We start from the raw sequence: 13,890 nt of genomic DNA, 5'->3' as shown, positions 1-13,890 counted from the left end.
TCTGTAATTAGCCCATGATCACCCTGGACTATAAAAAGGGTTCTGCCCTTTCACTCTTGCCTGAGCGTTGTTGTGTTTACCCATGTTAGTTTTAGCAAATGGTCCCTTAGTGTTATCCTTTTCCCGTTGTTCCCGTGCCCTTCTACCTGTATCCTGTGCTATATCTGTTCCTGTGCCTTAACCTGTTGGAGTTGTGTTGTACCACCGGTCACGCCTGCTGATTTACACCACGTCTGGTGTCTACAAATTCATCTGTGCCGAGCCTCCATTACTTTCTGGACTATTTAAGGTACTATTGTACTAGGACTGTTTGGCCAGCTGCTACTCTGCTACGGTGGTGCGGCCCAGATCGTGACAGGCCATCAATATCAAATGCCCGGAGAACCCCTTTAAGTATAAATAAATGTGTGTGTGTATAAATGTATGTATATATGTATGTGTTTGATGATTTGTATGTATGTACTGTACAAGGGTCAGTTCACACTGATTTTTTTGGAACGTAAAGCACATTGAAATCAGTGCCAAAACTGACCAAATCGTCCCCCATTGATTTCAATGGGAGGCAGAGGCGCTTTTTTACCTGTGTGGCTTTTGGCAGCTCACAGAACAAAGGGGCATGTTTTTTCTTCCAGCGATTACTGCCTCTGACCTCCTATTGAAATCAATGGAAGGCAGAAAAAACCTGTGGCGCTCTTTTCTGAGTGGTTTAGGTGGCGTTTTTCACCCGCGGTGCTGGCATTCGATTCAACGGTCGCGGGCAAATGCCGTGAATAATCACAGAAGAAAAGTGTAAAAACAATGCTGACAGTTCAAAATCTGCCTCAAAATTCCTGTGTGTGTAGGATTGCTTCCAATAGTCCACACTTTCCTATAAACCGGGACTTCAGCAGTCCCAATTCTACTGTATGTCTTTTTATTTATATATATATATATATATATATATATATATATATATATATATATATATATATATATATATATATATATATATACTATTACAATGTCCCAGGTAATTACAAAAAACCTTCCAATTATTTCATTAATTTACGTGCGTTTCTGTGTCAATCACAAAGTTAACTAACTTTTTGCTACGTGTGATACAAGAACATTGTGCAAGAATGAGACACTATTGTCACTTCTGGGTAAATAAAGCACTGACACATGGAGTTGCACCAGTTCCCACCTTTATGTGGAAATGACCAATTTACAGTCTTTATCAATCTATGTAAGAATGAACAACTATTAAAGGGTGGAGCAGGGAAAAAAAATACAAGCTGGGAGTGACAGCAGGCAAGTCAATCTCTGCACTTGTACGTTCAGGAGTCACTTGTGTGGTTGGAACATTTACAAATTCATGCTGTTGTGACATGGAGCTCAGTGATAAAAGCCGGGATGGAACTATGGGTCTTACTAATTCTGCTTTTCAGGTAAAGTGGGTATATTAGTAGAAAATTCATTCTTGAATTGGGATATAGTATATACGTATATGTAGCTTTTATAACTACTATTACTGTTTTGTATTATTTGTATGTATGCAATTAGACTTTGCTTTTAATAACTATACAAGTGCACTAAGCAAGCTAGAAACAGGTGCAGTCAGCAACACAATAACAAATATAGTGATACAATAGATCGGTGCGTATTGCCAAATACTCCATGTTATGACTTGTTAGATGCTTTTTGTCAGATTGCTTTGGAGAGGTGTGCACTGCATGCTTCATCCACCAGCATGTGGAAAAGGGGAGGAAGTGAGTTACAAGTATTAGCTATAAAACTTCTCTTTTTTTATTCCTATAAAAAACATTTATTTTGCTTTTGTACAACAGAGATAGTTACAATTGGTGTCTTAGTTTTTAAACATAGTGCCTCTAAAAATATAATTGTTTAAAATATTTTATATAATGAAAGCGTACCTAACTTTTCAGATGACTTTCAGAATAACCTGTCATATGTGTATACATGAGGAATAATGCTATTTCTGGCCATTATATGACTTGTATTCTGCATTATTTAGCAGTTTTCCTCTCTGCAGGCTCTATCTCTAATTCTCAGTTGTCTCTGAACTAGTGGTTGGAACCTAACTGCTATCATGTTTTCTATACATTGCATACAGAAAAGAGGAAAATCCTGCTTTCCTATTTCTATCTAGCAGTGATGAGCAGTGTAGATGAGAATCCAGCACTCGGGTGACATATAACTCTTACCAGGAAGATGCAGCACCCCTGTGTGTATCTTTATCAATCTGCCCTTGCTCCCCCCTCCCATCTCCTTTGGAAATCTGATGAAAAAATTGATGACAGATGAAATGTTTTGTAATCTGAAATTACATCCTGCATTCTTTAAAATGTTAAAAATGGGTTTCGATGAAAGGGATGCAAACTGATTTTATTAAATAAGATTCCCTCAACACTGAGATTCGATGAGGGATCTAATCCTATATGGTTTTTAATAACAAAAATTAAAGGTCATAATTAAATGCTAACATTTTAAAATAACTTCCTAGGTCAGCAGTAGTGTAGCTATAGGGATTATAGAGGTAAATGTCGAACCTGAGCCCTGTTGTTGGATAGCGCACCACAAATGCCTTTCTGCCAAATAAGAAGACAACAGTGTGCTGTGTGTGGAGCCATCTACAGGGGGGGGGGCTGTGTGTGGCGCTATGTACAGGGAGTTGTGTGTGGAGCTATCTACAGGGGGCTGTGTGTGGCACTATCTACAGGGGGATGTATTTGACGCTATGTACAAAGGGGCTGTATCTGGCACTATGTACAGGGGGCTGTGTCTGGCGCTATCTACAGGGGGGCTGTGTGTGGCACTATCTACAGGGGGCTGTATCTGACGCTATGTACAGGGGGGCTGTGTGTGGAGCTATGTACAGGGGGGCTGTGTCTGGAGCTATCTACAGGGGGCTGTGTGTGGCGCTATCTACAGGGGGGCTGTGTCTGACGCTATCTACAGGGGGCCGTATCTGACGCTATCTACAGGGGGCTGTGTGTGTAGCTATCTACAGGGGGCTGTATCTGGAGCTATCTACAGGGGGCTGTGTCTGGCACTATCCACAGGGGGATGTGTGTGAAGCTATTTACAGGGGAGCTGTGTGTGGAGCTGTCTACAGGGGGGCTGTGTGTGGAGCTATCTACAGGGGGCTGTGTGTGGAGCTATCTACAGGGGGGCTGTGTGTGGAGCTATCTACAGGGGGCTGTGTGTGGAGCTATTTACAGGGGGGCTGTGTGTGGAGCTATCTACAGGGGGCTGTGTGTGGAGCTATCTACAGGGGGGCTGTGTCTGGCGCTATGTACAGGGGGGCTGTATCTGGAGCTCTCTACAGGAGGGCTCTGTGTGGAGATATGTACAGGGGGGCTGTATCTGGAGCTATTTACAGGGGGGCTGTGTCTGGCGCTATGCACAGGGGTGCTGTGTGTGGAGCTATCTACAGGGGGGCTGTGTCTGGCGCTATGTACAGGGGGGCTGTATCTGGAGCTATCTACAGGAGGGCTGTGTCTGGAGCTATCTACAGGGGGTCTCTTGTGGATGATTTTTTCATTGACCGGTAGCAGAGTTACACAACTGGAAAAAAAAAAATCCCCATCATGTAACTCTGCTACCTGTCAATTGAAAAGTCATCAACCACAGGGTCTCCCTCTTGACTTTCATTGTTGTCAGCCATTTGGTTTGTCCTGCAGCTGCTACCGCCATGATGAGCAAATGTTATACCCAAGATAGGAAAAGTAACACAAAGACGATATAACCGGATCCATAATATCTGTGATATCCAGACAGTCTAGAGATCCGCAGTGAGAATGTGCGTGTGTTATTTGCAGAAGGATCTGGCCGTGATTTGATGTGTTTATGCTGGATATTGGGAGTGGTTAGGGGACGTGGCTTAAAATGTCCCTCTTTTCTGAATTCAAAAGTTGGGAGGTATGCTACACAGCGCTCCCTCCTTGTATATAGTGCTACACAGCATTTCCCCCCTTGTATGTAGTGTGACACAGCGCTCCCCCTTGTGTATAGTGCTACACACAGCCCCCCCCCCCCGAAAAAAACAAATAAACTAAAAAATATTTTACTTACCTTGCGCTGTTCCCGCGACGGACGGAGCGCTGCACATCCTCTGGGCAGGACGCATGTGCAGACCAGCATGATTCAGTGACGTCATCACACCGGCCTGCGCAGGAAGTCTTCCCAGCGCCTTATAGTCTACAGGCCTAATGTGGCCTGCAGCCTGTATTATTCATTTGTATCTGCGTCCTGAGGACGCAAATACAAGTGAATGTGGCTGTCGCTAGCTCCGGGCCTCCTCCGGTGCTAGCGACGCCACTGGGCATGAGGGGGCCCGTGCGGTCATGTGCGGTTTGAACCGCACCTAATGATGATCCACCACTGCTGCTACCTCTGCTTCCCCCTATAGTAGTGCTCCTGGCTAACGATATCTATCAATGGAGAAATTTCATAGCGGCACTGACCATGTGTATGTTAGGGTATGTTCACACGGACCATTTTCGGGTGTTTTTCGGGCCGTAAACGCAAAAAATAAATAAATTGGGACATGCCCTATTTTCGGCCGGGTGCCCGGCCGCCCGGCTCCCATAAAAGTCTATGGGGCCGGGTAATACACCGGAATGTGTTCCGAGTGATGGCCATGTATTCCGTCGCTCGTGCTCTCTCTCCTCCTCCTCCTCCTCACAGTGCAGAGTGCATGTGAGGAGGAGGAGGGTCTTTTTTTGCTCCCTATAGGAGTCGGAATCCCCAATCCCCGGCCGGGGTTCCGCTACAGGAGAAGTGTGTGACTACACTGTCCATATATGGACACAGCGAAGTCACTCACTTCTGCAGCGGAATCCCCGACGCTATGGCCGGGGATTCCGCTACAGGAGAAGTGAGTGACTACACTGTCCATATATGGACACAGCGATGTTACTCACTTCTGCAGCGGAATCCCCGACGCTATGGCCGGGGATTCCACTACAGGAGAAGTGAGTGACTACACTGTCCATATATGGACACAGCGATGTCACTCACTTCTGCAGCGGAATCCCCGACTCTATGGCCGGGGATTCCGCTACAGGAGAAGTGAGTGACTACACTGTCCATATATGGACACAGCGATGTCACTCACTTCTGCAGCGGAATCCCCGATGCTATGGCCGGGGATTCCGCTACAGGAGAAGTGAGTGACTACACTGTCCATATATGGACACAGCGATGTCACTAACTTCTGCAGCGGAATCCCCGACGCTATGGCCGGGGATTCTGCTACAGGAGAAGTGAGTGACTACACTGTCCATATATGGACACAGTGACGTCACTCACTTCTGAAGCGGAATTCCCGACCTGTGGCAGGGAATTCCTCTCCAGGAGAAGTCAGTGACTACACTGTCCATATATGGACATTGAAGTCAGTGACTTCTTCTGGAATGTGGGGGGGGGGGATGGGTGCAACCTACAGGGGGCTGTGTGGCATCACCTACAGGGGACTTGGTGGCAACCCCTACAGGGGACTTGGTGGCATCACCTACAGGGGGCTGGGTGGCATTACATACAGGGGGCTGGGTGGCATTACCTACAAGGGGCAGGGTGGCATTACCTACAAGGGGCAGGGTGGCATTACCTACAAGGGGCAGGGTGGCATTACCTACAGGGGGCTGGGTGGCATCACATACAGGGGGCTGGGTGGCATTACCTACAAGGGGCAGGGTGGCATTACCTACAAGGGGCAGGGTGGCATTACCTACAAGGGGCAGGGTGGCATTACCTACAGGGGGCAGGGTGGCATTACCTACAGGGGGCAGGGTGGCATTACCTATAGGGGGCAGGGTTGCATTACCTATAGGGGGCAGGGTGGCATTACCTGCAGGGGGCTGGGTGGCATTACCTGCAGGGGGCTGGGTGGCATTACCTGCAGGGGGCAGGGTGGCATTACCAACAGGGGTCTGGGTGGCATTACCTACAGGGGTCTGGGTGGCATTACCTACAGGGGTCTGAGTGGCATTACCTACAGGGGGCTGTGTGCCATTATCTACAGAGAGCTGTGTGTGGCAACAAATTTAAATGAAATTCATCCGATTTTAAAACGGACAGGGAAAAAATTGGATGCAAATCAGGTCCAAATCGGCCGGTAAAAACGGCAACACGGCCCGGAACGGAATCGGAACGGATGCAAAGTGGATGCAGACCGGCCGGGGAAAATCGGCCAAAAACGGACAATTTTCCCGGCCGACACTCGGACCCTGTCGTGTGAATGAGGCCTTAATAATTAAAAATTATAGAGAACTATGGTTTCATCTTATTATTTTCCTTGTTACATAGGAACAGAATTCTCAGTTACTACAGTGGTCCAAGAGATATTTTTAAGCCTTTTATTTATATTGAGATGCACTTTCCAAATTCTATTTACACGTACTGCATGTAGGGAGTACAATTTCTAAGCTTATATTGACCCAGGCCATAAAAGCCTTCAAACATACAATAATGCCATAAAGATGAAAGGATTCAAAATAAATACAGGTATAGACTATATGTATCTGGAAGCTGGTCTTTTATTTGGTTTCTTTGCTACTTCCACAGTTTATTTTCTTACATTTCCTACTTAATGTGCCCAAACTAAAGACATTCAATTTCCACTTTATAACTTGTAATACAATGGTATCTGCATAGAACGAGCAGGGGAGGTTTATTGCTCTGTGTGTGGGAGCATCAGCATGGTCTCTGGTAGCACATCTACATAAAAATTTCACTATCAGGATCTTCTGACTGACTTGCAAGTAGATGACCCAGAAGTTTAAAATCCTGTTTTCTACAAAGTAACATCTGACCGCTGAGATTAAATTCAGCAGATGCTAGAACGCGACAAAGTAAAAGGGTGAATTTCAAGCGTGTGATATGTATTTTAGAACAGAATATAAAATCTAAATGCACAAATACATAAAGTATTAATCATTGCGCTAATCATCACACCCATCATTCCTTCATGCCAAGAGTAATTACACCTAAGATCTTTACACAGATTAAGGGCAAGCAGAGATATGTAAGCAGGGTCGCCATCAGGGCAGTACTACTGGTACTGCTGTCAGGGGCCCGGTCACGTGGCTGAAAAAAAGGGACCCGTCCGACTCGCGCCACAACCCCCCCCCCCTGCTGAAGCCCTTGTCAATGGAGGGGGGCCCAGAGTCCTTGGCTGTATGGGGCTCAGAAATTCCTAAAGGGGGAACTGTATGTAAATTTTCCATTGTTGATCATATACAATTCACCCATTCATATCATTCACTATTTACTGGGCTTTGCCACCAACGTTTTAGCTCTTCCAATGGAAAATAACATTGAGATGTAAAACTTCCAGTCACCCTGCTGTTGCTTAATATTCATTTGTGTGGATTAAGTGACAGGTTATGCTGATTAATTTATTGTTCTTTGTGCCAGAAAACACAATTTAAGTGAAATTACAATGTTTTACTATTAGCAATTTACATGCATGGAACAATATGTTCATTAGAAGCCATTGTTTTTTTGAGTGTCAATATATTTATGTGCAATGAATGAATAATATATTTGATATAATTTGATGTAACTACTCACTGTAATGATGGGGGTAAGGAAACAGACAAGTGAGCCCTAATCTACCCGCCACTCAGTCCCTGCCTACTTGCAACGACCCGCCCTAGGCGACGGGGTACAACTGGGCGACGGTCCCTACACTCAATAGGTGCACGACAGACAAACAGACAAGGGTACACAGAAGCAAGGGAAAAGGGGCAGTTGCCCACGGCAACACCGTGAGCAACAAGAGTGGTGAACGAGCCAAGTCAAACCAGGAGTTTACGAGGTACCAAACGCAGAGCAGGAGAGTAGTGAACAAGCCGAGTCAAACCAGGAGTGTACGAGGTACCAAACGCAGAGCAGGAGAGTAGTCAGTAAGCCAGGGTCAATATGAAGCAGGGTCAAATAGTTCAAGAAGCTGCAGCAGGGCCAGGAAACCAAACGAGAAGAATCACAAGCAAGGAGGAACATTAAAGGCAGGTATAAATAGACAGAGGGCGGGAGCTAGCTCCGTCTGGCCAGGCTGTGATAGGCTCTCCCACTCCTAAGCCTGCCATCCTGAGTGGTGGAAGATGGAGTCAGTCTCACAGACATAGAAGCAGGTGCAGACTGATTACCTATGGGCGTAGATACAGAAGCTGTGCCTGGCAGATCCTTAACACTCACCCAGCACAATTTGGCCTAGAATTGGCTTACAACCCAAAGATGTTTGGCCAACTTCAGCAATAAAGCACATCAAATCATGATAAGGGTGTAATAAGAGTGGTGTGGGCATATAATACACTTGAGTCAGTGTAACGTACGCGGCCGCACATGGCAGACTCCTCTCATCCTGCCGACGCCTTCCTTCCCGGAGATGCCAGCATATGCGGCCATCCTGCCCTACAGTGACCAATAGGGTCCGCGCGTGCGAGCTCAGACATGGCCTTGAAGGGCCAGCGCGCACACATGTTTAGAATTGTCTAATCACCCTCGACTTTAAGAATGGCCCTGCCCCTTCACTCATTGCCTGAGCGCTGTTGTGTTTTCCCGTGGCAGTCTAGCAAATGGTCCCTTAGTGTTTTCCTTTTCCCAGTGTTCCCATTCCTGCTACATGTATCCTGTATCCCGTGCTACCTTGTTCCAGACGTGTTGTGTTACACTACGCCTGGTGTCTGCTGCCAAGGTCCCATCTGAGACTAATCATCGCTACTGTCTGTACTACCACAGATACCCTTGCTTGGACTATAGACTTTACTTGGTACACTGTTTGGCCAGCTGCTATCCCACTACGGCTGTATGGCCCAGTGGGTCCACATACCCACAGATCGTGACAGTACGCTCAGGCCATGGACCCCGCTGGTCAACCCAAGACCATGACGACATCACAAGCCATGCAGGCGGATATGCTAGTCTGCCAATTACGACAGGACCAACTCCTCCAGGCGGTGAACATTATTGCACATTGGCTGGATACGCAAGCTACAGTTCCCCCGACACCTGTTCCTATTGCCTCTGCTGTACCTCCTGCTACACCTCCCGGCAGTACTGACCCCCCAACTACACCTCCTGGCAGTGCTGACCCCGATTTTCTCTGCCACTACCCCATCGCTATGATGGAGACGCGAGGACCTGCAGGGGATTTTTGGATTTTTGAACCAGTGCCAGATCCACTTCAGCCTAAATGCCAGAGCATTTTCTACTGACGGCGCAAGGATCGCTTTCATCATCTCTCTCCTTACTGGCAATGCCCTAGCAAGGGCGAATCCAATCTAGGAACCTAAGGGACCAGAGACCCGGGACTTCCAGTGTTTCCTACAGATTTTTCCCATGGTGTTTGAGGAACCTGGACAAGTTTCCTGAGCAGCTGCATCTCTGTTGAGCCTTCGCTAGGGGGACTCCTCCGTTGGCGAGTACGCCATTCAATTCCGCACCCTGGCGGCAGAGCTGTCCTGGAACAATGAGGCCTTAGTGGCTACATTCTGGCAGGGACTGTCTCCTAAGATTAAAGACGAGCTCGCGGCTCGTGATCTTCAACCTACCCTGGATGACCTCATGAGGCTCTGGGAGCGATCCCAAGAGGCTCGCCGGGAAGCAAGAGTCACACCTGAGGAGTCTGTGCAGGTGGATCTATTTAACCCCTTAAGGACACAGCCTGTTTTGGCCTTCAGGACACAGCCAATTTTTTCAAATCTGACATGTTTCACTTTATGTAGTAATAACTTCGGAATGCTTTTACCTATCCAAGCGATTCTGAGATTGTTTTCTCATGACACATTGGACTTTATGTTACTGGCAAAATTTGCTCGATACATTCAGTATTCAATTGTGAAAAACACCAAAATTTAGCGAAAAATTGCAAAAATTTGTATTTTTCTATTTTGAATGTATCTGCTTGTAAGACAGATAGTAATACCACACAAAATTGTTGCTAATTACCATCCCCCATATGTCTACATTAGATTGGCATTGTTTTTTGAACATTCTTTTATTTTTCTAGGACGTTACACGGCTTAGAACTTTAGCAGTAATTTCTCACATTTTCAAGAAAATTTCAAAAGACTATTTTTACAGGGGCCAGTTCAGTTTTGAAGCAGATTTTAGGGCCTTATATATTAGAAACCCTGATAAGTCACCCCATTTTAAAACCTTCACCCCTCAAAGTATTCAAAACAGCATTTAGAAAGTTTCTTAACTCTTTAGACGTTTCACAGGAATTAAGGCAAAGTAGAGGTGAAATGTTCACATTTCTTTTTTTTTTGCAGAAATTCATTTTTAATCTATTTTTTTGTAACACAGAAAGTTTTACCAGGGAAATGCAACTCAATATCTATTGCCCAGATTCTGCAGTTTTTATATAAATACCCCACATGTGGTCCTATTGCACTTATGGACTGAAGCACAGGCCTCAGAAGCAAAGGAGCACCTAGAGGATTTTGGGGCCTCCTTTTTTATTAGAAAATATTTTAGGCACCATGTCGGGTCTGAAAGGCTCTTGCGGTGCCAAAACAGTGGAAATCCCCCAAAAGTGACCCCAGTTTGGAAACTACAACCCTTGAGGAAATTATCTAGGGGTATAGTGAGCATTTTTACCCCGCAGGTTTTTTGCAGAAATTATTGGAATTAGGCCGTGAAAATGAAAATCTACATTCTTTCAAAGAAAATGTAGGTTTAGCTAATTTTTTCTAATTTCCACAAGGACTAAAGGAGAAAAAGCACCACTACATTTGTAAAGCAATTTCTCCCGAGTAAAACACTACCCCACATCTGGTCATAAATGGCTGTTTGGACACAAGGCAGGGCTTAGAAGGGAAAGAGCACCATTTGGCTTTTGGAGCTCAAATTTAGCAGGAATGTTTTGCGGAGACCACGTCGCATTTGCAAAGCCCTGAGGGACCAAAACAGTGAAAACCCCAAAAAGTTACTCCATTTAGGAAACTACACCCCTTGAAGAATCCATCTAGGGGAATAGTGAGCATTTTTACCCCACAGGGGTTTCATAGATTTTATTAGAATTGGGCAGTGAAGATAAAAAAAATCCTTTTTTTCCAATAAGACGTAGCTTTAGCTAAAAAAACTGATTTTGCTGCATTGGTTTCTGGGCGCTATGTCGCATTTGCAAAGTCCCTGTGAGACCAAAACAGTGGATGCCCCCAGAAGTGACCCCATTTTGGAAGCTACACCCCTCAAGATATTCACCTAGGGGTGTAGTGAGCATATTAACCCCGCAGGTGATTGGCAGAAATTGGTGTGCACTCGATGTTGCAGAGTGAAAATAGGACTTTTTCCATAGATATGCCAATATGTGGTGCCCAGCTTGTGCCACCATAACAAGACAGCTCTCTAATTATTATGCTGTGTTTCCCGGTTTTAGAAACACCCTACGTGGGGCCCTAATCTTTTACCTGGGCATTCGACCAGGCTCAGGAGTGAAACAGTACCATGTAAAATGAAGGCCTAATTTGGCAATTTACAAAGTATTGGATCACAATTGCAGAGGCTCTGATGTGAAATAATAAAAGAAACTGCTGAAAAGTGACCCCATTTTGGAAACTGCACCCCTGAAGGCATTTATTAAGGGGTGTAGTGAGCATTTTCACCCCACAGGCATTTTCCATGAATGATTGCGCTGCGGAAAGTGCAAAGTAAAAATTTCAAATTTCCCCTAGATATGCTATTTCAGTGGCAAATATGGTGTGCCCAGCTTGTGCCACTGGAGACACACACTCCAAAAATTGTTAAAAGGGTTCTCCTGGTTATGGCGATGCCATATATATGGAAGTAAACTGCTGTATGGGCACACTGTAGGGTTCAGAAGGGAGGTAGCCATTTGGCTTTTGGAGCGTGGATTTTGCTTGGTAGTAGTTTTGTTTGGTGTCTTACTGGTGTTTCCGTTTATAATGTGGGGGTACATGTAAGCCGGGCAGAGTATATAAGGGGCATAGTCAGGTGGTATAATAATGGGGTAAAAAAAACAATAAAATAATCCATAGATATTTGTTACGCTGTGACACAATCCTTTCTGCACAGGCCGGTGTCTCACTAATAAATGGTCCTTCCTTATTCCCCTTTTGGTCCACACTCGGCATCTTTGCAATTTGGGGAATTTTGCTGGGAAAGTGTTGTCCTGGTATAATACAGGCACCCTCGCTTCCAGCAGATATGTTTGGGCCCTCCCCTTCCTGGTTCCCTAATTTTAGGGGCCTTGATAATTCGCCACTTGAAACAGAAGAAATGTTCCCCTCGGGTCGGCACAACTGCATATTTTTTATTTCCTGACATATTGGAGCCTTAACTAATTTTATTTTTTCATAGATGTAGAGGTATAAAGGCTGTTTTTTTGCGGGACGAGCTGTAGTTTTTATTGGTACTATTTTGGGGTACATGCGACTTTTTGATCACTTGTTATCCTTTTTTTTTGGGTGACCAAGTCTGGCATATTTTGTTAGTTCTTTTTTATACAGCGCTCACCACGCATCATAAATTACATGTTAAATTTATTCTGCGGGTCAGTCCGATTCCGGCGATACCTAATTTATATCACTTTTTTATGTTTTACAACTTTGCACAATAAAATAACTTTTGTAAAGAGAATGGATTTTTTCTGTCGCCATGTTGTGAGAGCCATAACTTTTTAATTTTTTCGTCGACGGAGCTGTATGAGGGCTTGTTTTTTGCAAGACGAGTTTTAGTTTTTATAGGTACCATTTTTGGGTACATGCGACTTTTTGATCACTTTTTATTTACATTTTTGGAAGACAAAGTGACCAAAAAATATCAATTATGTCAGTATTTTTTTTAGTTTTTTTTTTACGGCATTCACTGTGCGAAATAAATAACAATATTTTTATAGTTCAGGTCTTTACGGACGCGGCGATATCAAATATGTATGGTTTTATTATTTTTTCAATAATAAATGACTTGATAAGGGAAAAAGGGCGATTGTGTTTTATGTTATTACTTGAAACTTTTATTGTATTTTTTACAACTTTTATTTGAACTTTTTTTACACGTTTTTTTACCCTTTTCTTTAGTCCCACTAGGGGACTTGAAGCTCCAACTGTTTGTTTGATGTTCTAATACATTGCACTACCTAACTTAATTAGAATCCGTCAAGGTGATGAGTGGAAGACGGCGTTTAATACTCGAGACGGGCACTACGAATACCTGGTGATGCCCTTCGGTCTGTGTACCGCTCCCGCGGTCTTCCAGGGTTACGCCAATGACATCTTCCGAGACCTCCTCTATGTCTGTGTTGTGGTCTCGATGACATTTAAATTTTTTCTCCAGATCCGATGACTCATCGAAGACATGTCCGTCAATTTCTGCTGTGACTAAGAGAGAATCGCCTGTATGCCAAGCTGGAGAAGTGCGTGTTTGAGAAAAATTATTTCCCTTTCCTGGGCTGCATCATCTCGGATCAAGGCCTCAAGATAGACCCTGAGAAGGTAAAGGCCATCCTGGAATGGCCACGCCCACAAGGCTTGAGGTCCATACGGCGCTTTTTGGGATTCGTCAACTTCTACCAGCAGTTTATCCCACACTTCTCATCACTGACGGCTCCCATCTCTACCCTCACCAAAAAAGGTATGAACGCCAAGGTGTGGACTCCAGAAGCAGAATCTGCATTAATAGCCTGAAGAGTGCCTTCACATCTGCATCAACCCTCCATCATGCTGATGTATCTCTACAGTTTTCGTTGGAGGTGGACGCCTCCTCTGTTGGTGCTGGTGCACTTCTGTTCCAGAGAGGCTCCAAAGGAATGTCAATGGTATGTGGCTATTATTTTAGACTTTTTTCTTCCACAGAGCGCAATTGCTTGATTAGGGATCGGGAGTTATTGGCCATCAAATTGGCTCTGGAGGAGTGCAGACA

At 44.9% G+C, this 13,890-nt stretch overlaps 1 protein-coding gene across 1 annotated transcript in view; it reads left to right on the top strand.

Annotated features, from left to right (window-relative positions):
• Positions 1-1,367: 1,367 nt before the first annotated feature.
• Positions 1,368-13,890, top strand: part of SLC28A3 (solute carrier family 28 member 3) — a 107,396-nt gene continuing 94,873 nt past the window's right edge. The window contains exon 1 of the mRNA XM_075860606.1: positions 1,368-1,427. Within this exon, the coding sequence (XP_075716721.1) occupies positions 1,368-1,427 (60 nt within the window). The remainder of the gene's footprint in view (positions 1,428-13,890) is intronic.

Source organism: Rhinoderma darwinii, chromosome 1 (assembly GCF_050947455.1).
Source record: "Rhinoderma darwinii isolate aRhiDar2 chromosome 1, aRhiDar2.hap1, whole genome shotgun sequence".
NCBI classification, from domain to species: domain Eukaryota; kingdom Metazoa; phylum Chordata; class Amphibia; order Anura; family Rhinodermatidae; genus Rhinoderma; species Rhinoderma darwinii.
The sequence above is the reverse complement of the archived record's forward strand: the minus strand, read 5'-3'. Positions and strand labels throughout refer to the sequence as shown.